Source organism: Rhinoraja longicauda, chromosome 10, assembly GCF_053455715.1.
Source record: "Rhinoraja longicauda isolate Sanriku21f chromosome 10, sRhiLon1.1, whole genome shotgun sequence".
Taxonomy (NCBI): domain Eukaryota; kingdom Metazoa; phylum Chordata; class Chondrichthyes; order Rajiformes; family Arhynchobatidae; genus Rhinoraja; species Rhinoraja longicauda.
Genome location: NC_135962.1, coordinates 51,683,439 through 51,707,072, shown reverse-complemented (window position 1 = coordinate 51,707,072; position 23,634 = coordinate 51,683,439). Strand labels below are relative to the sequence as shown.

Here is a 23,634-nt window from a genome sequence, read left to right as displayed (position 1 = left end):
TCGTTCAGTCTCATTCCCAGATTGGGTCATGACCAACAACAAAGCTAATTCATGGGCACAACTTGAGACCCCTTAGCCGGCAGCCAGCCTTACGATTCATTCACACTATGTCCGCATGCTAAGCTCCGAGCCACACCGCTTGCCCACTAGAATGTAGACACAAAAGGCTGGAGTAACTCAGCGGGTCAGGCAGCATCTCTGGAGAAAAGGAACAGGTGAGACCCTTCTTCAGACTGAGCGTCGGGTGGGGGGGGGGGGGGGGGGGGGATGGGTGGAGGAAGGGAAACAAGAGATATAGAAGGTAAATGGAACAAATGAATGAAAGATATGCAAAAAGCAACGATGACCAGGGAAAGGCGGAGCCCACAATGGTCCATTGTTGGCTGTGGGGTAGGTGATAAAGAGAGGTACAGACGGTGAAACTCAACAGGACGACAGCACAACTAGTAGGATGTCTAAGGTGGGGAGGGACCGAGCAAATTATCTACAAACCTGTACGTCTTTGGAGTGTGGGCGCAAACCGGCGGTCTGGAAGGAATCCCACACAGTCAAGAGAGAACGTACAAACTCCATACAGACAGCACTTGTAGTCAGGATCTAACCTGGGACTCTGGCGCTGTAGGGCGACAACTCTACTGCTGCGCCACTGTGCCGCCCCAAATTCTGCATTTCTATCATTGCTGATCTATCTTTCCTTCTCAACACCAATCTCCTGCCTATCTTTCCCTCTCAACCCCATTCACCTGCCTTCTTCGACAGGCTTACTACGCAAGAACCTGTCAATCGCTGCTTTGAAAAGACTCATACAAGGTCTGTCAGCTTACACTCCCTTCCCTCCTGATTTATTTTGTGACATGTTGTAAAATCTTGACAGTGCCCCTGTGAAACATGCATGGGCATTTTGTGCCTTGAAAGTCCCGCGCAGATACAAGTCATTGCAAGACTAGTTTAGTTTAGTTTAGCTTAGAGGTACAGTGCGGAAGCAGGACCCTCGGCCCACCGAGTCCGCGCTAACCAGCGATCCCCATACACTAGCACTACCCTACACTCACTAGGGACAATTTACATCTTTTTCGTGGCCAATTAAACTACAAACCTGCACGTTTCTGGAGTGCGGGAGGAACCCGGAGATCCCGAAGAAAACCCACGCAGGTCACGGGGAGAACGTACAAACTCCGTACAGACAAGAACCCTTGGTCTGGATCGAACTCGGGTCCCTGGCGCTGTAAGGCAGCAACTCTACCGTTAGTGAGACCGCACCTGGAGTACTGTGTGCAGTTTTGGTCTCCAAATTTGAGGAAGGATATTCTTGCTATTGAGGGCGTGCAGCGTAGGTTTACTAGGTTAATTCCCGGAATGGCGGGACTGTCATAATATGTTGAAAGACTGGAGCGACTAGGCTTGTATACACTGGAATTTAGAAGGATGAGAGGAGATCTTATCGAAACGTATAAGATCATTAAGGGGTTGGACACGTTAGAAGCAGGAAACATGTTGGGGGAGTCCAGAACAAGGGGCCACAGTTTAAGAATAAGGGGTAGCCCATTTAGAACTGAGGTGAGGAAAAACTTTTTCAGTCAGAGTTGTGAATCTGTGGAATTCTCTGCCTCAGAAGGCAGTGGAGGCCAATTCTCTGAATGCATTCAAGGGAGAGTTAGATAGAGCTCTTAAGGATAGCGGAGTCAGGGGGTATGAGGAGAAGGCAGGAACGGGGTACTGATTGAGAATGATCAGCCATGATCACATTGAATGGCGGTGCTGGCTCGAAGGGCCGAATGGCCTCCTCCTGCACCTATTGTCTATTGTTACTTCTGACAGTTTTCTTTCCTTGCCATTGAGCTGTAAATCCAGCACAGTATCGTCAGTTTTGACTGGCACTTTGCCGCCCTTTTGTTGACATGGATTCAGCCAAATCCTGAAGGAAATAAGTGGGTTACAAGAGGAAAACTGACAGGCGTCTGATCTGCACACAGTGAGGAGAGGATGTGAGCTCTGGCAACAGCACAGTTACTGTCCATCTCCAGCTGCCTCTTACAGTGTCACGAAGGCCCACCTGTGTGCCACACTGCATTACCGTGGTACGTTCACTTGTCTGAAAGACATTAATAAACAGTTTGGGATTTCGCAGTAATCTGACAGCCATCCTGATTGGTTTTATCAAATGCCAGCTCACAGCTTTGTTTGGGAACAGCTCTACACAACACAGCAAGAAATTGCAGAGTCATGGACGAATCCCAGCCCGTCGCACAGACCAAACTCCCCACCGTCAACTCCAAGAGTCAAGGTCAAGTGTTTTATTGTCATATGTCCCAGATATACGACAGTGGCGCATCGGTACGGTGGCTGCCTTACAGCGTTTTCAGCGCCATAGACCCAGGTTCGAACCTGACGACGGGTGCTGTCTGTATGGAGTTTGTACATTGGACTTTGTCTCTGGAAATGGTGCGCTACAATGTTGAGAACTATATTCTCCAATGTTGCCTTACCTATGCCCTACCCATTGAACTTGAGTTTGGCTTGATTGCATTTATGCATTCAAGAGAGAGCTAGATGGAGCTCATAAGGATAGCGGAGTCAGGGGGTATGGGGAGAAGGCAGGTACGGGGTACTGATTGAGAATGATCAGCCATGATCACATTGAATGGCGGTGCTGGCTCGAAGGGCCGAATGGCCTTCTCCTGCACCTATTGTCTATTGTGTCGTATTATCTGATTTGTTTGGATAGCATGCAAAACAAACTTCGGTACGCCTGACAATAATAAACCTCAGTGTGATGCCTCTGGCGAGACTTGAACTCACAACCTCTGACTTTCTCACCTCGTACCTTACTCACCAAGGTACCTTCCATCTTGTCACCTTTATTCGTAAAATAAAAGGGCCATCCAAATCTAATCAAATTGATCAATTTTCTCAATCAGGCTAATTTGCTTCGTGGGAGTTGGTTTGTTGCTAAAACGACAGGGTTTTTGAGTTTTGGGCGGCACGGTAGAGTTGCTGCCTCACAGCGCCAGAGGCCCGGGTTTGATCCTCACCACGGGTGCTGTCCGTACGGAGTTTGTACGTTCTCCCCGTGAACAGCGTGGGCTTTCCCCAGGTGCTCCAGTCACTCCCGCACTCCAAAGACGTACGGGTTTATAGGTGAATCGGCTTCAGTAAAAATTGTACGTTGTTCCTGGTGCATAGTGTGGTGGGGATCGCTGGTCGGCTCGGACTCGGTGGGCTCGTAGGGCCTGTTTCCGCGATGTGTCTCTAAACGAACTGAATCTGCAGCCTGTTAGTGACTTTAAAAAAAAATTGCTTTTCAGCATCAGTGGTCTCGAGAAGATGCTGCATCTCCTAGAACCGTTGCTGTTCCAGTGAGGGATTAGTAATTAGTACGGGAGTAAAGGTCTCGTGAGGGCTTCCCACCCCCTATTGGAAGCAGCACCTCACCGCGGGTGAACGATGACCAAGAGATTTCCATTCCGCCATCTCCATTGATTCCTAATTGAGAGTTAAATCCAGGTTGACAGCCCACCTCCTGTAGCATTGTCGATGAGCTGCTTTTGGAAACATGACTTAATAAAGTGGAGGAGGTGAAACTCATTCCATACCCAGAGGTTGGGACAGAAGGAGTTTTTGCAGGGAGGCGTGTTAAGGAGGTCAAAGTGAACAAAAAGGAAGATGGGGCTTTTCCTCTGGTGTTCCGTCAAGCAGGCAAAGCAGGTTTCTCATTGGAAACCATTAACCCCTTCAAGGCCTTTACTGCCTCACCACATTCAGATTCAAATCAGGTTCAAATCAGGGATGCAGTGAAATTCCTTGTTCACATGATGCTCGCAGAGTAAACAATATATATACAGTTACGGTAAATATAGAAATATACGGCCAGTGCCAAACAGCAGAATGGTGCGAGATTGCAGTGCAATCCAAAGCAATGGAAAATAAAATTAAAGTACAATAATGGAATAACCGAATGGGACAAAGTTCTGACAATGACCTTTTTTCCCTTTTATTTTTGTTTCTTTTTTTGCAAATCCTTCATTCATTTGTTCCGTATCTCTCTACATCATCGTCTATCTCACTTGTTTCCCTTCCCCCCCGAATCTCAGTCTGAAGAAGGGTCTCGACCAGAAACGTCACCCATTCCTTCTCTCCAGAGATGCTGCCTGTCCCGTTGCGTTACCCCAGCATTTTGTGTCTATCTAAGAGTTCATGAATGCAGCTTCGTGTCAAGATCGATAGTTGCCAAGAACTGTGCTGAAACCAAAATAATATTATTCTCCCATCGGAGAAATGGTAAGAAGTTCACACTCCCATGATGCCTGACCTGCTGAGTTACTCCAGCATTTTGTGAATAAACTCCCATCAACAATGTTTAGTTCAATAAAACTATATATACGTGTTAGAAGGAACTGCAGATCATGTCATAAGTAATAGGAGTAGAATTAGGCCATTCGGCCCATCAAGTCTACTCCGCCATTCAATCATGATTGATCTATCTCTGCCTCCGAACCCCATTCTCCTCCCTTTTCCCCATAACCTCTGACAGCAGTACTAATCTTTTTCAGTCAGTGAGTTGTGAATCTGTGGAATTCTCTGCCTCAGAAGGCAGTGGAGGCCAATTCTCTGAATGCATTCAAGAAAGAGCTAGATAGAGCTCTTAAGGATAGCGGAGTCAGGGGGTACGGGGAGAAGGCAGGAACAGGGTACTGATTGAGAATGATCAGCCATGATCACATTGAATGGCGGTGCTGGCTCGAAGGGCCGAATGGCCTACTCCTGCACCTATTGTCTATTGTCTATAATCAAGAATCTATCTATCTCTGCCGTAATAATATCCACTGCTGCTGGTGTACACCGAAGGTTGGCACAAATCTCTAGAATAACTCAGCGGGTCAGGCAGCATCTCCAGAGAAAAGGAATAGGTGATGTTTCAGGTCGAGACCCTTCGTCAGACTGCTCTGTGTAAGGGTCTTGACCCGAAACGTCACCTATACCTTTTCTCCAGAGATGCTGCCTGCCCCGCTGAGTTACTCCAGCATTTTGTGTTTATCTTCAAAACAACATATATATATATATAGCGCCTGCTGTAAGTTCAGGGTGACCTGAAGCATTTTAGTCAATTAGATGCTCCTTAAAGTGCAAGGAGCTTTGTAAATCAGAAAACATGGCACCGTTTTCCAAGTAGTGAGCTGTTCAGGTTTTGCCGGTCTTTCATCATGCATCAATCTTTCAACGCAGGGACCTGGCTCCTGGCTCCTGGTTCAGTACTTCACATACTTGGCAAGCTTGTTGATTAGAGAGACACAGGGCACAGGGTAGAGAGAGGGTCCTCAGTTGCCTCAGCCCTAAGCTCTGGAATTCTACCCCTAGCCCTCCCTGCCTCTTTGTCTTTAGTTCCGTTGAGCGCCACAGCGTGGAAACAGGCCCTTCGGCCCACCGGGTTCGTGCCGACCAGCGGTCACCCCGTACACTAGCACTATTCTACACGCCAGCGCCAGTTTACAATTTTACCGAGGCCAATTAACGTCTCTGGAGCACCCGGAGAAAACCCACGCAGGTCACGGGGGTACAAACTCCGTACAGACAGCGGCCGTAGTCAGGATCGAATCCGGGTCTCTGGCGCAGTGAGGCAGCGAATCTACCACTGCGCCACCTTTTTTTTAAATCACTTTTAAGATGACGCAACTGTTCGCCAAGTTTTTGGCAGCTGTTGTGAATCCAGGGCAAAGCTGAACAATGCCCAGAATATTTCCATTCCACCATCTACATTGATTCCTAACTGCGAGTGAAATCCAGGTCGACAGCTCGTCTCCTGCAGCATTTGTGATGACCTGTTTTGAAAACATTGCTTAACAACGGTGAGGAGGAGGTGAAACTCGTTACATATCCAGCGGATGTGGCTGGTGTGACTTATCTATTGAAGCTCCAGTGAAGCATTTGGGATCGTTAAACAGTATGGGAAGCGGCCATTCAACGTATCGAGCCCGTGATCTTATAGAAACATATAAAATTCTTAAGGGGTTGGAGAGGCTAGATGCAGGAAGATTGTTCCCGATGTTGGGGGAGTCCAGAACCAGGGGTCACAGCTTAAGGATAAGGGGGAAGTCTTTTAGGACCGAGATGAGAAAACATTTCTTCACACAGAGAGTGGTGAGTCTGTGGAATTCTCTGCCACAGAAGGTAGTTGAGGCCAGTTCATTGGCTATATTTAAGAGGGAGTTAGATGTGGCCCTTGTGGCTAAAGGGATCAGGGGGTATGGGGAGAAGGCAGGTACAGGTTACTGAGCTGGATGATCAGCCATGATCATATTGAATGGCGGTGCAGGCTCGAAGGGCCGAATGGCCTACTCCTGCACCTATTTTCTATGTTTCTATGTGCCAGTTCTTTGCAAATTAATCCCAAATTATGAGTTAGATAGAGCTCTACGGGCTAGCGGAATCAAGGGATATGGGGAGAAGGCAGGCACGGGTTGCTGATTGTGGATGATCAGCCATGATCACAATGAATGACTGTCCTGGCTCGACAGGCCGAATGGCCTCCTGCACCTATTTTCTATGTTTCTATGTTTCTAAATCGCCACTCCCTCACTCTTTCCCTTAGCTTTGCATTTCATTTCCCATCATTTCCCTCCTTCCACCACCCCAGAAGCCAATGAGTCCAGATCATTATTAAAAAATATGTGTAAAAAACAAAATCTCCTCATATCTCCCTTGCAATTCCCGCCTGTTGTTTACAATCCTGCGGCCTTCTCCTGCTTTAAGCGCCGCTGTGAGTAATAGCTTCAATTTGTATACCCTGTCTGAGCCAGCCATGATCCTTTATATCTTTATAAAATCTTCTTTGCTTCAAGGATAACAGCCTGTAGCTTCTCCGATCTGTAGTTAAAGCAGCGATCCCTCATCCTTGAAACCACGCTAGTAACTATTCTTTTACTACTTGAAGTGGCAGATAATTGGACATTATGTCCCGACCAAAGAGTTCTACAGCTACGTGTGCGGCTTCTTACAGTCTGTAATTTGATGTCGAACCTCAGGGCTCCCCTTTCTTCCAGATTGCTGTTGTGCAGTGAATGGACATGTTAAATCTCAAGTTCTGTAAACCTCATAGATATCAATTTCATTTTGAATTTATTTTCTAAAAGCCAGATTAGATCAGATTAGTTTTATTGTCATGTACACCAGATTTGCAATGCAATTCCTCATTCACATGAAGCTCCTCATTCTTTTCCCTTTCCAGGGAATATACTGTAGGACCCAGTCTACGGAATCTCTCCTATTTAGGGAAATCAGCCTGCCATCCCAGGATAGACACAAAAAGCTGGAGTAACTCAGCGGCTCAGGCTGCATTGTCTGGAGAAAAGGAATCGGTGACGTTTCTGGTCACCAACCTGTTCACCTGAGAAAGGGTCCTGGTCCTTTAGGGGTGGCACGGTGGCGCAGCGGTAGAGTTGCTGCCTTATAGCACCAGAGACCCAGGTTCGAACCTGACGACGGGTGCTGTCTGTATGGAGTTTGTACATTCTCCCTGTGACCATGTGAGTTTCTCCGGGTGCTCCAGTTTCCTCCCACATTCCAAACGGCACGGTGGCGGTAGAGTTGCTGCCTTACAGCGAATGCAGCGCCGGAGACTCAGGTTCGATCCTGACTACGGGCGCCGTCTGTACGGAGTTTGTACGTTCTCCCCGTGTCCTGCGTGGGTTTTCTCCGAGATCTTCGGTTTCCTCCCACACTCCAAAGACGTACAGGTTTGTAGGTTAATTGACTGGGGGTAAAATGTAAAAAATGTCCCTAGTGTGTGTAGGATAGTGTTAATGTGCGGGGATCGCTGGGCGGCGCGGACTCGGTGGGCCGAAGGGCCTGTTTCCGCGCTGTATCTCTAAATCTAAAAAAAAACACGTGCAGGTTTGTAAGTTAGTCGGCTTTGCTAAGTTGTGAAAAAAAAGTCGCTAGTGTGTAGGATAGTGTCGGTGTACAGGATGATCGCTGGTCGCCATGGACTCGGTGGGCTGAAGAGCTTGTTTCTGCACTATATCTATAAAGTCTAAAGTCTAAAAAGTAAAGACTCGATACATCACCTATCCGTGTTCTCCGGGGATGCTGCCTGTCCTGCTGAGTTACTCCAGTGTTTTATGTCCTTTCACAGTCATCGAGTCATATATCTTGGAAACAGGCCCTTTGACCTAACTTGTCCACACCGACCAATATGTCCCATCTACACTAGTCTCACCTGCCTGCGTTTGGCCCACAACCCTCTAAACCTGTCCTATCCATGTACCTGTCTAATTGTTTCTCCAAAGGTTGCAATAGTCCCTGCCTCAACTACCTCCTCTGGCATTTATTCACAAAATGCTGGAGTAACTCAGCAGGTCAGGCAGCATCTCAGAAGAGAAGGAATGGGTGACGTTTCGGGTCAAGACCCTTCCTCGGACTCCTCTGGCAGCTCGTTCCATCCACCCACCACTTTTTGTGTGAAAACGTTACCACTCAGATTTCCCACCACATCTTTCCCCTTCACTTTAAACCTATGTCCTCTGGTTGTCGATTGGGCAAGAGACACTGCATTTATCTGATTTATTCCTGTCATGTTTTTATACACCTCTATGCGCTTCAAAGGAATAGAGTCCCAGCCTGCTCGACCTCTCCCTGGAGCTCAGACTCTCCGGTCCCGGCAACATCCTCATAGAAACATAGAAACATAGAAAATAGGTGCAGGAGTAGGCCATTCGGCCCTTCGAGCCTGCACCGCCATTCAATATGATCATGGCTGATCATCCAACTCAGTATCCTGTACCTGCCTTCTCTCCATACCCCCTGATCCCTTTAGCCACAAGGGCCACATCTAACTCCCTCTTAAATATGGCCAATGAACTGGCCTCAACTACCTTCTGTGGCAGAAAATTCCACAGATTCACCACTCTCTGTGTGAAAAAAAACGTTCTCATCTCGGTCCTAAAAGACTTCCCCCTTATCCTTAAACTGTGACCCCTTGTTCTGGACTTCCCCAACATCGGGAACAATCTTCCTGCATCTAGGAAAGCTTCTCTGTACCCGTTCCAACTTTCTTGAAGGAAAGGACATCTTATCTTTCTTGAAGGAAAGGTGTGTGGTCAGTGTGCAACAGCCCTACTGGCAAGGCCACTCTTGCATCTCTTCCAGCAGAATGTTCTAGGGGCCGGAGAACCTAGCGTGATGGAGGAACTGAAGGAAATCCACATTAGGCAGGAAATGGTTTTGGGTAGACTGATGGGACTGAAGGCTGATAAATCCCCAGGGCCTGATGGTCTGCATCCCAGGGTACTTAAGGAGGTGGCTCTAGAAATAGTGGAAGCATTGGAGATCATTTTTCAATGTTCTATAGATTCAGGATCAGTTCCTGTGGATTGGACGATAGCAAATGTTATCCCACTTTTTAAGAAAGGAGGGAGAGAGAAAACGGGTAATTATAGGCCAGTTAGTCTGACATCAGTGGTGGGGAAGATGCTGGAGTCAATTATAAAAGACGAAATTGCTGAGCATTTGGATAGCAGTAACAGGATCATTCCGAGTCAGCATGGATTTACGAAGGGGAAATCATGCTTGACAAATCTACTGGAATTTTTTGAGGATGTAACTAGGAAAATTGACAGGGGAGAGTCAGTGGATGTGGTGTACCTCGACTTTCAGAAAGCCTTCGACAAGGTCCCACATAGGAGATTAGTGGGCAAAATTAGAGCACATGGTATTGGGGGTAGGGTACTGACATGGATAGAAAATTGGTTGACAGACAGAAAGCAAAGAGTGGGGATAAATGGGTCCCTTTCGGAATGGCAGGCAGTGACCAGTGGGGTACCGCAAGGTTCGGTGCTGGGACCCCAGCTATTTACGATATACATTAATGACTTAGACGAAGGGATTAAAAGTACCATTAGCAAATTTGCAGATGATACTAAGCTGGGGGGTTGTGTGAATTGTGAGGAAGATGCAATAAGGCTGCAGGGTGACTTGGACAGGTTGTGTGAGTGGGCGGATACATGGCAGATGCAGTTTAATGTAGATAAGTGTGAGGTTATTCACTTTGGAAGTAAGAATAGAAAGGCAGATTATTATCTGAATGGTGTCAAGTTAGGAGGAGGGGGAGTTCAACGAGATCTGGGTGTCCTAGTGCATCAGTCAATGAAAGGAAGCATGCAGGTACAGCAGGCAGTGAAGAAAGCCAATGGAATGTTGGCCTTCGTAACAAGAGGAGTTGAGTATAGGAGCAAAGAGGTCCTTCTACAGTTGTACCGGGCCCTGGTGAGACCGCACCTGGAGTACTGTGTGCAGTTTTGGTCTCCAAATTTGAGGAAGGATATTCTTGCTATGGAGGGCGTGCAGCGTAGGTTCACTAGGTTAATTCCCGGAATGGCGGGACTGTCGTATGTTGAAAGGCTGGAGCGATTGGGCTTGTATACACTGGAATTTAGAAGGATGAGGGGGGATCTTATTGAAACATATAAGATAATTAGGGGATTGGACACATTAGAGGCAGGAAACATGTTCCCAATGTTGGGGGAGTCCAGAACAAGGGGCCACAGTTTAAGAATAAGGGGTAGGCCATTTAGAACGGAGATGAGGAAGAACTTTTTCAGTCAGAGAGTGGTGAAGGTGTGGAATTCTCTGCCTCAGAAGGCAGTGGAGGCCAGTTCGTTGGATGCTTTCAAGAGAGAGCTGGATAGAGCTCTTAAGGATAGCGGAGTGAGGGGGTATGGGGAGAAGGCAGGAAAGGGGTACTGATTGAGAGTGATCAGCCATGATCGCATTGAATGGCGGTTGTGGCTCGAAGGGCTGAATGGCCTACTCCTGCACCTATTGTCTATTGTCTATTGTCTATTGTCTAATGCTGCCTTCATTCCGGCGTTGTCCCAGTGCCAGAAATTTGTGCCTCAGGCACCAACAACACAGCATTAATATAAATGGAGAGACTGACAATGTTACGCAAGGCAGAGTAATGATGGCCAAGTCATGAAAAGTGTGGTTTCTTCAAAAGCCCAGCTCTGTGAATCACTGGGAACATTTCTCCACTTCACACCCCTGCCCTGCTTATTTGAGGTTTAAATGCGACATAGTACAAAAGGGATTTTCAAACCGGTTTCAGTGTCTGTGCATGTAATGGTGCATTCAAGGCAAGCCCGAACTGCCGAATACTCCCAGCATTTATTTCACCACTCAGTTTTTGGTGCGCTCTAGTAAAATCTGCCCCCCCCCCTCAAAAATAAATAAAATGGGGCATGTTTGATCAGTAAAGGTGTCAAAGGTTAAGGGGAGGAGGCAGGAGAATGGAGTTGAGAGGGAAAGACAGATCAGCCATGATTGAATGGCGGAGTGGGCTCGATGGGCCGAATGACCTAATTTTGCTCTTATGACTTATGAACTTATGGCACAATTCTCACACCCGCATCTGCCCTTGCAAAAGGAAGACACAAAGTTCTGGAGTAACTCAGCGGGTCAGGCAGCATCTCTGGAGAACATGGATTGGTGACGTTTCGGTTCGGGACTTGGGTTGCCAACTGTCTCGTATTAGCAGGGACATCCCGTATTTCGTGCTAAATTGGTTTGATCCATACAGGACCCCGTATTAGGCCTGGGGGGCGCTGTAGGCCTGGATGCTGTAGGCCCCGACACTGTAGGCCCCGGCACTGTAGGCCCCTACACTGTAGGTTTCCGACATTTTAGCTCCAGACAGTCTAGGTCCGGAGGCCCGGGTGCCGTCTAAAGGAGGTTGCCTAGCAACCCGCCTCCCGGCCCGGGCAGCCGCCATTGGTGGAGCAGGAGCACATGGCCGCTGGCTGGGTGAGGTCACGTGGGGCGCGTGGCAGTGACATCACCTTGTCCTGTATTTGGCAGTGGGGTAGTTGGCACCCCTAGTTGAGACCCTTCTTCAGAAGTTCTCCTCCTCTCTCCGACAGTATTTCTGTGAGACCCTCGCTCACTGCTTTCCCTCTGTGATTCCTGTTGTTCTCTTGCTCTACGACATTGTTCTAGAAACATAGAAAAATAGGTGCAGGAGTTGGCCATTCGGCCCATTCGAGCCAGCACCTCCATTCAATATGATCATGGCTGATCATCTAAAATCAGTACCCTGTTCCTGCTTTTCCCCCCCATATCCTTTGATTCCTTTAGCCCTAGAGCTAAATGTAACTCTCTCTTGAAAACATTTTCTGACCTTGAAAATGCAAAATCTGCCCTTGTAAATTCACGTAGGTGTAGGTTTAGGTTTATTATTGTCAAAGGTACAGTGACTTTTTATTTTGCATGCTATCGAAACAGATTAGATATACCATATCTACTCATGTCTGAATACCATGTCTGAAGAAGGGTCTCGACCCGAAACATCACCCATTCCTTCTCTCCTGAGATGCTACCCGACCTGCTGAGTTACTCCAGCATTTTGTGAAATAAATACCTTTGAGATATACCATACAAAGGCACAATCAGTTCAAACTCAAATACAATAGATAGAGCAAAAGGGAAAATACAGAGTGCAGAATACAGTTCTCAGCACGGTAGCATATCAAGTTCTTAGACAAAGTTGAACGTCCTCAGTTCCGTTTAGTTCATTGCCATGGTACAGTGAAAATCTTTTGCTGCCTGCTATCCAGTCAGCGGAAAGACAATACATGATTACAATCGAGCCATTTACAGATTATAGATACACGATAAGGAATAGAGATTTAAGATTGTGGAGCGATTGTGTTATGTGATTGTAGGTCTGCTTCTGTGAGGAGCATGCAAATAGTCGCTTGGGTTGGGCGCCGTCTTGGGTTGAAGAAGGGTCTCGAGCCGAAACGTCACCCATTCCTTCTCTCCAAGACGCTGCCTGACCTGCTGAGTTACTCCGGCATTTTGTGATACCTTTGATTCGTACCAGCATCTGCAGTGATTTTCCTACACATGTTATCCATCTATACTAATCACATTTGCCTGCATATCTGTGTGGGAAGGAACTGCAGATACTGTTGAGAGTGTTCAACTCAAACCTCTCTCACCCATCATTTTGATTTATAAACCCTATGTTACCCTCTTAATGATGGGGCAGGGCAAATTTCCTGACCAAATGGGACAGGTGTTATGATAGACCATTAGTCATTATAATGAAGATAGACACAAAAACCTGGAGTAACTCAGCGAGTCTGACAGCATCTCTGCAGAAAAGGAGGGTCTTCAGAAGAAGGGTCTCAACCCGAAACGTCACCTATTAATGGGGGGCAGGATGACACGAAGCTGGGGGGCAGTGTTAGCTGTGAGGAGGATGCTAGGAGGCTGCAACGTGACTTGGATAGGCTAGGTGAGTGGGCAAATGCATGGCAGATGCAGTATAATGTGGATAAATGTGAGGTTATCCACTTTGGTGGCAAGAACAGGAAAGCAGACTATTACCTGAATGGTGGCCGATTAGGAGAAGGGGAGATGCAACGAGACCTGGGTGTCGTGGTACACCAGTCATTGAAAGTAGGCATGCAGGTGCAGCAGGCAGTGAAGAAAGCGAATGGTATGCTGGCATTCATAGTGAGGGGATTTGAGTATAGGAGCAGGGAGGTTCTGCTGCAGTTGTACAGGGCATTGGTGAGACCACACCTGGAGTATTGCGTACAGTTTTGGTCTCCTAATCTGAGGAAAGACATTCTTGCCATAGAGGGAGTACAGAGAAGGTTCACCAGATTGATTCCTGGGATGGCAGGACTTTCATATGAAGAAAGACTGGATAGGCTCAGCTTGTAGTCGCTGGAATTTAGAAGATTGAGGGGGGATCTTATAGAAACTTACAAAATTCTTAAGGGGTTGGATAAGGGGGAAGCTGGATGAGAAAGTTTTTTTTCACACAGAGAGTGGTGAATCTGTGGAATTCTCTGCCACAGAAGGTAGTTGAGGCCAGTTCATTGGCCATATTTAAGAGGGAGTTAGATGTGGCCCTTGTGGCTAAAGGGATCAGGGGGTATGGAGAGAAGGCAGGTACAGGATACTGAGTTGGATGATCAGCCATGATCATATTGAATGGCGGTGCAGGCTCGAAGGGCCGAATGGCCGAATGGCCTACTCCTGCACCTATTTTCTATGTTTCTATTCCTTTTCTCCAGAGATGCTGCCTGACCCGCTGAGTTACTCCGGTTTTTTTGTGTCTCTCTTCGGTTTAAACCAGCATCCCCCCGCACATTAGTCATTATAATGTTGGCTCATTGCACCATGGTTCTTGAATCAACCGCTGCCGTGCCAATATAATAACAATGACTGCAGCTCAGAACAACTTTCATCGATTGCACAACCCAACCCAACCCAACCCTGTTGCGAAATTGGCCGTTGTGTTAATCATTGAAATTTATGACCTCCCACCACACGTTTAAAAAACCGAAGACATCCAAGAGGCATTTGCCAGCTTTCGTGATAAAGGCTTCAGAATAAAATAGGTGGATCATTCTCATGCTTTGGGAATATTTCCAAGTCCAGATGCAGCCTCTGAGGCTCTGACCATCAGCCACGAACTGTTCAAAACACAGCCTTTGTCTCAAGCAACAAAACTGTCAAAACTGAAGGGTTTTATTTGGAATTTTTGAAATAGATTAGAATATGCAATCACCACAAAATCACATACTTAGCACCTGCTGCGAAGGACAAATTTCGCCCAAACTTGCAAAATCAAGCTGTAGATTAGCTGTATTTACTGTCATGAACAACAAGACCCACTAATCTTACTGTAGTGAAGATTAATACGCTGCTACATTATTTGCAGATGATGCAAATATTTATCTTTACCCCAGTTCATAATCACTCACGTATTATTTCCAAGCTCACCTTTTCGTAAGTTTCCGACAAGCTTCAGTGCTTCAGCTCCATCTTTTATCCATCTCAGTGAAAATCATTGCTATCCTTCTTGCACAAGATGTCATTCATCTCTTGGGCCTCTGGCAATTATTGCCCACCTCCAAATGTCCTAGAGAAAGTGATGGTGGAACGCCTTCTTCATCCGTTGCCGTTCTTCTGATAACGATGTTCCCACTGTTTGTGGCGCAGCGGTAGAGTTGCTGCCTTACAGCGCTTGCAGTGCCAGAGACCCGGGTTCGATCCCGACCACGGGTGCATGTCGGCACGGAGTTTGTACGTTCTCCCCGTGACCTGCGTGGGTTTTCTCCCGGACCTTCGGTTTCCTCCCACACTCCAAAGACGAACAGGTTTGTTGGTTAATTGGCTTGGTGTCAATGTAAATTGTCCCTAATGTGTGTAGGATAGTGTTAATGTGCAGGAAATCACTGGCCAGTGTGGACTCTGTGGGCCGAAGGGCCTTTTTCCGCGCTGTATCTCCAAACTAAACTAAACTAAAGTGCTTGACGGGAAGGGAGTTGCTGTGTTTAAAACCAGTGACAATGAAGGAACTACAATATATTGTGGTATAAGAAAATAACTGCAGATGCTGGTACAAATCGAAGGTATTTATTCACAAAATGCTGGAGTAACTCAGCAGGTCAGGCAGCATCTCGGGAGAGAAGGAATGGGTGACGTTTTGGGTCGAGACCCTTCTTCAGACTGATGTCAGAGGGGGGGACAAAGGAAAAATATAGGTGGAGACAGGAAGATAGAGGGAGATCTGGGAAGGGGAGGGGAAGAGAGGGACAGAGGAACTGTCTAAAGTTGTGGTGTCTCTTGTGGAACAATATATTGTGGTGTCTCTTGGCGGGAGGCTGCAGGGAGCGATGTTTCCAAGTGCCTGTTGCCTTTGTCCTTCTTGGTGCTGTTGACCATGGGATTGGGAGGTGCTCTTTGTGTAGTCTAGCCGTACATATCATAGATTATTTACCCTGCAGCCGCATTGCAAAGGTGGTATAAACTGTTTTCTGTGAAGAGATATGACGTTGGGATGCAATGGTGCCAAGTTAAGTTTTCCTTGCTTCATCTTGGCAGCCTTGCATGGGGTCATGATGATCTGAACAGGCAGCAATTGGCCAGAGTGCAGAACACATTTTCACTCATCGAGTCATAGAGCGTGGAAGCAGGCCCAACTTTGTCCACGCCAACCAACATACCCCATCGACACTAGTCCCACATGCCTGCGTTTGGCCCTTGTCCTTCTAAATCTGCCCTTCCCATGTACCTGTCCAAATGTTTCTTAAACGTTGCGATACTCCCTGCCTCAACTACCTCCTCTGGCAGCTCCTTCCATACACCCACCCCCCTTTGTGAAACAAAGTTACCCATCAGGTTCCTATTAAATCTTTCTCCCCTCATCTTAAAAAGGTTCTTGACCTGAAACGCCACCCATACCTACCCTCCAGAGATGCTGCCTGTCCCACTGAGTTACTCCAGCATTTTGTCCCTATCTTCGGTTTAAACCTATGTCCTCTGGTTCTTGATTCCGCCACTCTGGGCAAACGATTCCCCCACTCTGGGCACTTATGTATAAGACTGGACAGATTAATTGCAGGAAGGACATTTCCAATTTTCTGGGTCCTGGCACTACAGTTTAAGGATACAGAGTGAGCCATTTCAAAATGATATGAGGAAGATTTAGTTTTCTTCCTGGAAAATGGTGAACCTGTAAAATTCTCTGGCACAGGAATACTAAATCGTTGAGTAGATTCAACAAGGAGCTGGATATTTTTCTTCATGCCAGAGAGACCAAGGATAAGGGAGGACAGCTGGCACCGAGCAATGAATATGGCTGATTTTAGTTTAGTTTAGTTTAGAGATACAACACAGAAACAGGCCCTTCGGCCCATCGAGTCCGTGCTGACCAGCGATCCCCATACACGAACACTATCCTACACACACTAAGGACAATTTACAATATTACCAAGCCAATTAACCTACAAACTTGTACGTCTTTGCAGTGTGGGAGGAAACTGGAGGTCCTGGAGAAAACCCACGCAGGTCATGGGGAGAACGTACAAGCTCGGTACAGTCAGAACCCGTGGTCAGGATCGATCCTGGGTCTCTGGTGCTGTAAGGCAGCAACTCTACCACTGCGCCACTGTGTTACCAGATCTTCAACGTGATATGAGGAAGATTTATTTTTCTTCCTGGAAAACGGCGATCCTGTAAAATTCCCTAGGACAGGAATACTAAATGGCTAAGTCGATTCAACAAGGAGCTGGATATCTTTCTTCGTGCAAGAGAGACCAAGGATAAGGGAGAATAGCTGGAACAGGGCAATGAGCCATGATCATATTAAATAGTAGAACAGGCTCGATGGGCTGAATGGCCGACTGCCTCTGCGCTCGCAGTGTATGATGAGGCGACGAGTCTCACCCAGCAGATCTCCATTAATCATCTCTCCTAATTCCTGCGTTGCTCTTTTTGCAGATCCTGCTTCAGCCTACATCAGACAACTGGAAAACAAAGTCAAGTTTCTGGAAGATAACAAGATCTTATCACAGGTATGTGTTTGTCGTGACTTCTCACGGACCTCACTGATATAATGCACAGCAAATATTTCCCCATCCAGATGCCTGCAAACCAAGCTGAAATATAACTTTATAGTGAAAGGAGCAGAATTCGGCCATTCGGCCCATCGAGTCCACTCCGCCATTCAATCATGGCTGACCTATCTTTCCTTCTCAACCCCATTCTCCTGCCTTCTCCCCATAAACCTCTGACACCCGTACTAATCAAGAATCTATCTATCTCAGATTTTAAAATATCTAATGACTTGGTTTCCACAGACTTCTGTGGCAATGAATTCCACAGATTCAACACCCATCACAGATACATCACATTTTAGCATCTTAAATGATTTTTATTATTATAATAGCTTGTGAATAAGTACTACTTTTAATATCCAGGAAGAAACAGGCAGATGCTGGAATCTTGAGCAAAAACACAAAGGAGCACAACGGGCCAGGCAGCAAGGGTGGCGTGGCGGTACAGCGCCAGAGACCCGGGTTCGATCCTGACCTCGGGTGCTGTCCATACGGAGTTTGTACGTTCTCCCTGTGCCCTGCGAGGGTTTCCTCCGGGTGCTCCGGTTTCCTCCCACACTCCTAAGACGTACAGGTTTGTAGGTTAATTGGACAAATTGTAAATTGTGCCTAGTGTGTAGGATAGTGCTAGCGTAGGGGGTGATTGCTGGCCGGAGCAGAGTCGGTCTTCCAAAGGACGATTTTCCACGTCTGTATCTCTACAATCTAAAGTATAAAGTATCTGGGGAGGGAAAGGACAGGCGACATTTTGGATCTGGACCCTTCTTCATACCCAAGAAATATTTGTAAATCTCTTTACCTGGTAGATATGAATGAATTAATGAATGAATGAATACTTTATTGTCACATGTGACAAGTCAATAGACAATAGACAATAGGTGCAGGAGGATGCCATTCGGCCTTTCGAGCCAGCACCGCCATTCAATGTGATCATGGCCGATCATTCTCAATCAGTACCCCGTTCCTGCCTTCTCCCCATACCCCCTGACTCCGCTATCCTTAAGAGCTCTATCCAGCTCTCTCTTGAATGCATTCAGAGAATTGGCCTCCACTGCCTTCTGAGGCAGAGAATTCCACAGATAAGTCACAGTGGAATTCTTTGCTTTGCATACCATACCATAGGTATGCAAATAGTCACCACATAAAGGGCGCCGACAAAGTCGCCCGTCCCTCATCATGAATTCATACTTAGGACTGTTGGGCAAGAACACAAGGGAACAGGGACAGGAGTAGGCCACCAAGCCAATCTAGCCTGCTCCACCATGCAATAAGACCATGGCAGATATATGCTGACCACAACTCCTCGTCTTATCCCGTTTCCCCACATAAGGCGGAACAGTGGCGCAGCGGTAGAGTTGTTGCCCCGTAGCGTCCAGGACCCAGCTTCGATCCTGATCTCGGGTGCTGTCAGCGTGGAGATTGCACCTTCTCCCTGTGACTGTGTGGGTTTTCTCCGGGTGCCCCGGTTTCCTCCCACATTCCAAAGTCGTGCAGGATTGTAGGTTAATTGGCCTCTGTAAATTGTCCCTAGTGTGCAAATACGAAACTGGGATAACATAGAACTAGTGTAGAGGTGATCGTTTGACAGCGTGGACCTGGTGGGCCAAAGGGCCTTCCTTGTTCCACACTGTAAACCAGGCTGTTAAATCCTCAATCTTTTGATCATTTATCTTTTTCTGGCAGAAATGTTTCTAATGATCTCTCCTCAACCACCCTCGAGGATAGAGAATTTCTGAGATTCACTCCCTTCTAAGAGAAGAAATTTCTCTGCACTTTGAGGAATAATTCCCTCAGTTTTGGTCTCCTAATCTAGTTTTGGTCTCCTAATCTGAGGAAAGACATTCTAGCCTTAGAGGGAGTACAGAGAAGGTTCACCAGATTGATCCCTGGGATGGCTTGACTTTCATATGAAGAAAGACTGGATAGACTAGGTTTATACTCGCTGGAATTTAGAAGACTGAGGGGGGATCTTATTGAAACATATAAAATTCTTAAGGGGTTGGAGAGGCTAGATGCGGGAAGATTATTCCCGATGTTGGGGAAGTCCAGAACCAGGGGTCACAGCTTAAGGATAAGGGGGAAGTCTTTTAGGACCGAGATGAGAAAACATTTCTTCACACAGAGAGTGGTGAGTCTGTGGAATTCTCTGCCACAGAAGGTAGTTGAGGCCAGTTCATTGGCTATATTTAAGAGGGAGTTAGATGTGGCCCTTGTGGCTAAAGGGATCAGGGGGTATGGAGAGAAGGCAGGTACAGGTTACTGAGCTGGATGATCAGCCATGATCATATTGAATGGCGGTGCAGGCTCGAAGAGCTGAATGGCCTACTCCTGCACCTATTTTCTATGTTTCTATGTTTTATCCCCGTTGCCATGGGCAACACTAACCCCACAATCACAAGTACTTACACGGATTGATTGCATTTCCACGTGGCCGCATGTGCAAACTTGCAGTGCACAAGGTGACGATCAGGTTTAGGTTTAGTTTGGAGATACACCGAGGAAACAGACCCTTCGGCCCATCGAGTCCGCCCCGACCAGCGATCCCTGCACACTAGCGCCATCCTATGCACACCGGGGACAATTTCACAATTATACCCGAGCCTATTAACCTGCAAACCTGTGCTTCATTGGAGTGTGGGAGGAAACCGGGGATCCTGGAGAAAACCCACGCAGGTCACGGGGAAAATGTACGAACTCCATACAGACAAGCACCCGCGGTCAGGATCGAACGCAGCACTCTGGCGCAGTGAGGCAGCAACTCTACTGCTGCGCCACCGTGCCGTCCTCGGGTCGGGAAGGGTCCCAGTCGTGTGGGCAAAGGGTCCCCGACCCGAGGTCATGGTCGCCTATCCCATGTTCTCCAGCGACGCTGCCTGGCCCGCTGAATTGCTCCAGTCCTTTAGTGGCCATTTCATGCTTGAGGCTGCAAGAGGATTTTTGGATCTGGAAATAAAACGGGTTGCATGTTACGGGCGATATTTATCCGACCTGCTGGGCTTCACAAGTGGATGCCAAATTAAACTCCGTCAGCCCTTCCACGGGAGGCTGGTGACTGGGGAAAATAAGCTGTCAATACTTATTTTCCCAGTGTGACATTTCCTCTCGCCCAATGGTGCATCATCCCGATTTTGAAAAGCTGAAAATACATCTCTGCAAGAGTGGAAAGACATCACACTGTTACCGGGAGAGTAAAAGAGAGAGTTATTATTGAAGATCCAAGACCTTTCACCAAATCTGCTTCAGTAAAAGGTCATCGGCCTGAAAGGCTAACTCTTCATCCTGACCTTTGCACCCTGACTACCTACTTCCAACTATTTTGCTTTATATTTTCTGGATTTCCAATATCTTTCTTTCATCTATAGCTCACCACTGTGCTTGAGTGTGATTAGCAGTTCAATGGGGAAGTGAAAAAAAGGCTGTTTATTACGGGCTTGGCAGGAACAGGCCACAAATGCTTAACTTTCATGAAAGACCCTGGTGTATATTCCAGTCAGATTTTTAATCTGTAATTAAATTCTGTATAAAATTGGGTACTAGTATTATCTTCCCTCTGAAATGATAACCGCCACAGATTGTGTTGATTTAATTATCAGAGGAGGTCAGCAAGGACATTTGCAGAAAAAGACACAAAGTGCTGGAGTAACTCACCAGCAGTTCTCCGGCATCTCTGGGGTAGATAGACACAGAATGCTGGAGTAACTCAGCGGCTCAGGCAGTATCTCTGGAGAAAAGGGATAGGTGACGTTTTGGGTTGGAACCCTTCTTCAGTCTGAACTCTGAAGAAGGGTCTTGACCCGAAACGTCACCCATTCCTTCACTCCAGAGATGCTGCCTGTCCCGCTGAGTTACTCCGGCATTTTGTGTCTATCTTCGGGTGTAAACCAGCATCTGCAGTTCCTTCCTACACAGATATGGTCCTAATGCAGGTAAATGGGATTAGTATAGATGGATAACATGGTCGGCATGGATGTGGTGGGAGGAAAGGGCCATTTCTGTGCTGTACAACTCTATGACTTTATGACCGCTTGAAAAAAGAAAGGCAGCATTTCTATTGTCCCTCTCTCAAACCAGGAACATCCCAAAGCATGAGATTGCCTTTAAAATCAGCGATCCCCGCACACTTGCAATATCCCCGCACACACGAGGGTCAATTTACATTTATACCAAGCCAATTCACCTACAAAGCTGTCGGCCTTTGGTGTGCGGGTGGAAACCGAATATCTCAGAGAAAACACACACAGGTCACGGGAAGAACGCACAATCTCCCTACAGACAGCACCCGTAGTCAGGATCGAACCTGGGTTTCTGGTGCTGTAAGGCAGCAACTCTACCACTGCGCCACCGTGCCGCCTTTTAAAAAAAATAAAAAAAGCTTCTTTCTGAGTCTAATCCATCTCCTTTTTCATTGCTTGAAACGTCCCAGAAGCAGGAACTTGGCAATCTGGTAATATTTACTGAAGGACACAGTAGTCAGTTCCCCAGAGAGGGTAGGTGGAGCCTTGGATTAAACCTTTATTACGAAAGTTTGATTCATAAAAATAAATATATATATTTTTTTCTTGATCTATGGGTCTATTGAAGGGCCATACCTTTTGAGTCAGCATAGAGATTTATCACTGGGTTTGAAAGGTAGAGACCTTGACTGAAAATGGCCAATTCCTTTGACATCTGCCAAACGCAATGATTGGCAGAGAGGGAATCAGTCTGTTTGTTCGTTCTCCCGGTGACCTGCGTGGGTTTTCCCCGGGTGCTCCGGTTTCCTCCCACACTCCAAAGGCGTGCGGGTTTGTAGGTTAATTGGCTCTGGTAAAAATTGTAAATTGTGCCTAGTGTGTAGGATAGTGTTAGTGTGCAGGGATCGCTGGTCGGCACATACTCAGTGGGCCGAAAAGCCTTTTTCCACTGTGTCTCTAAACTAAACTAAACTAAGAAACCTCACCATAATATAATGCTGCTATTAAGTTAAACAAGTGTACCTATTTGGGACAAGGTAAGGTTTGGATTTAGACTCAAGAATTAGTTGAGCAGTTTAGTCCAGGTGTCAGAGGTTATGGGGAGAAGGCAGGAGAATGAGGTTAGGAGTGAGAGAATGATCAGCCATTACTGGGCGGCACGGTGGCGCAGCGGTAGAGTTGCTGCTTTACAGCGAATGCAGCGCCGGAGACAGGTTCGATCCTGACTACGGGTGCTGCACTGTAAGGAGTTTGTACGTTCTCCCCGTGACCTGCGTGGGTTTACTCCGAGATCTTCGGTTTCCTCCCACACTCCAAAGACGTACAGGTATGTAGGTTAATTGGCTGGGTAAATGTAAAAATTGTCCCTAGTGGGTGTAGGATAGTGTTAATGTACGGGGATCACTGGGCGGCACGGACTTGGAGGGCCGAAAAGGCCTGTTTCCGGCTGTATGTATATATGATATGATATGATATGATATGATGATTGAATGGCGGATTAGACGATGGGCCAAATGGCCTAATTCTACTCCTATCCCTTATGACCTTATGACGTCCCACAGCCACCGGCCTAAAAGCTCATCGATGCTGTGACATCCCCCCCATTGTACGTACGTGTCAGGATGACGGGGAGAGGCTCCATTAGTTGTTGTCATCGATCTCCAGAGGCCTAGGGTTCAGGCCTCAGTGCCAGCGCGGTGACTGGTTTGGTAGCCGTGGGCAACCGATGCAGCCTCACTGCCAGCGTGATCTTGATGTGACTCATTGCCTTTACTGATGGTGACCGATTGATCTGTCGACTGGCATTGTAGCGGGGAGAAGGATAAACAGCTGCTTGCACAGCAGTGGAAAACCTGCTTTTTGTTGGGAGGGAAAGGAATCGGCCTCTTTAGATTGTTATATAAGAACATAACTGCAGATGCTGGTACACTCTTTAGATTCACTCTTTTAAAATATCTAGTCATTAACCCGCTTGTTCAGTTTTTAAGTTTAATTTTGATAGGGGGGGGGGGGGTGATCGAACTCTGCAAGGATTTCTTTAGCTTTTTTTAAGAGCGAGTTAATATGTAGGTAGCTGTTTTTTTTAATATGGAGTCATTTATTGTAAGCTGGTATATTTAGTTAGATAGTTAGATAATACTTTGGCTTTGGGCTTGGGTTTCTTAGTTTCAAAGGTTTTATAGACAATAGACAATAGGTGCAGGAGGAGGCCATTCAGTCCTTCGAGCCAGCACTACCATTCAATGTGATCATGGCTGATCATTCTCAATCAG

General features: G+C 46.9%; 1 protein-coding gene across 5 annotated transcripts in view; it reads left to right on the top strand.

Annotated features, from left to right (window-relative positions):
- LOC144597448 (coiled-coil domain-containing protein 85C-like) overlaps positions 1-23,634 on the top strand; it is a 187,517-nt gene that overhangs the window by 103,877 nt on the left and 60,006 nt on the right. For all 5 annotated transcript variants that reach the window (XM_078406863.1, XM_078406859.1, XM_078406862.1 and 2 more), the window contains exon 2: positions 17,293-17,366. In XM_078406863.1, the coding sequence (XP_078262989.1) occupies positions 17,293-17,366 (74 nt within the window). The remainder of the gene's footprint in view (positions 1-17,292; positions 17,367-23,634) is intronic.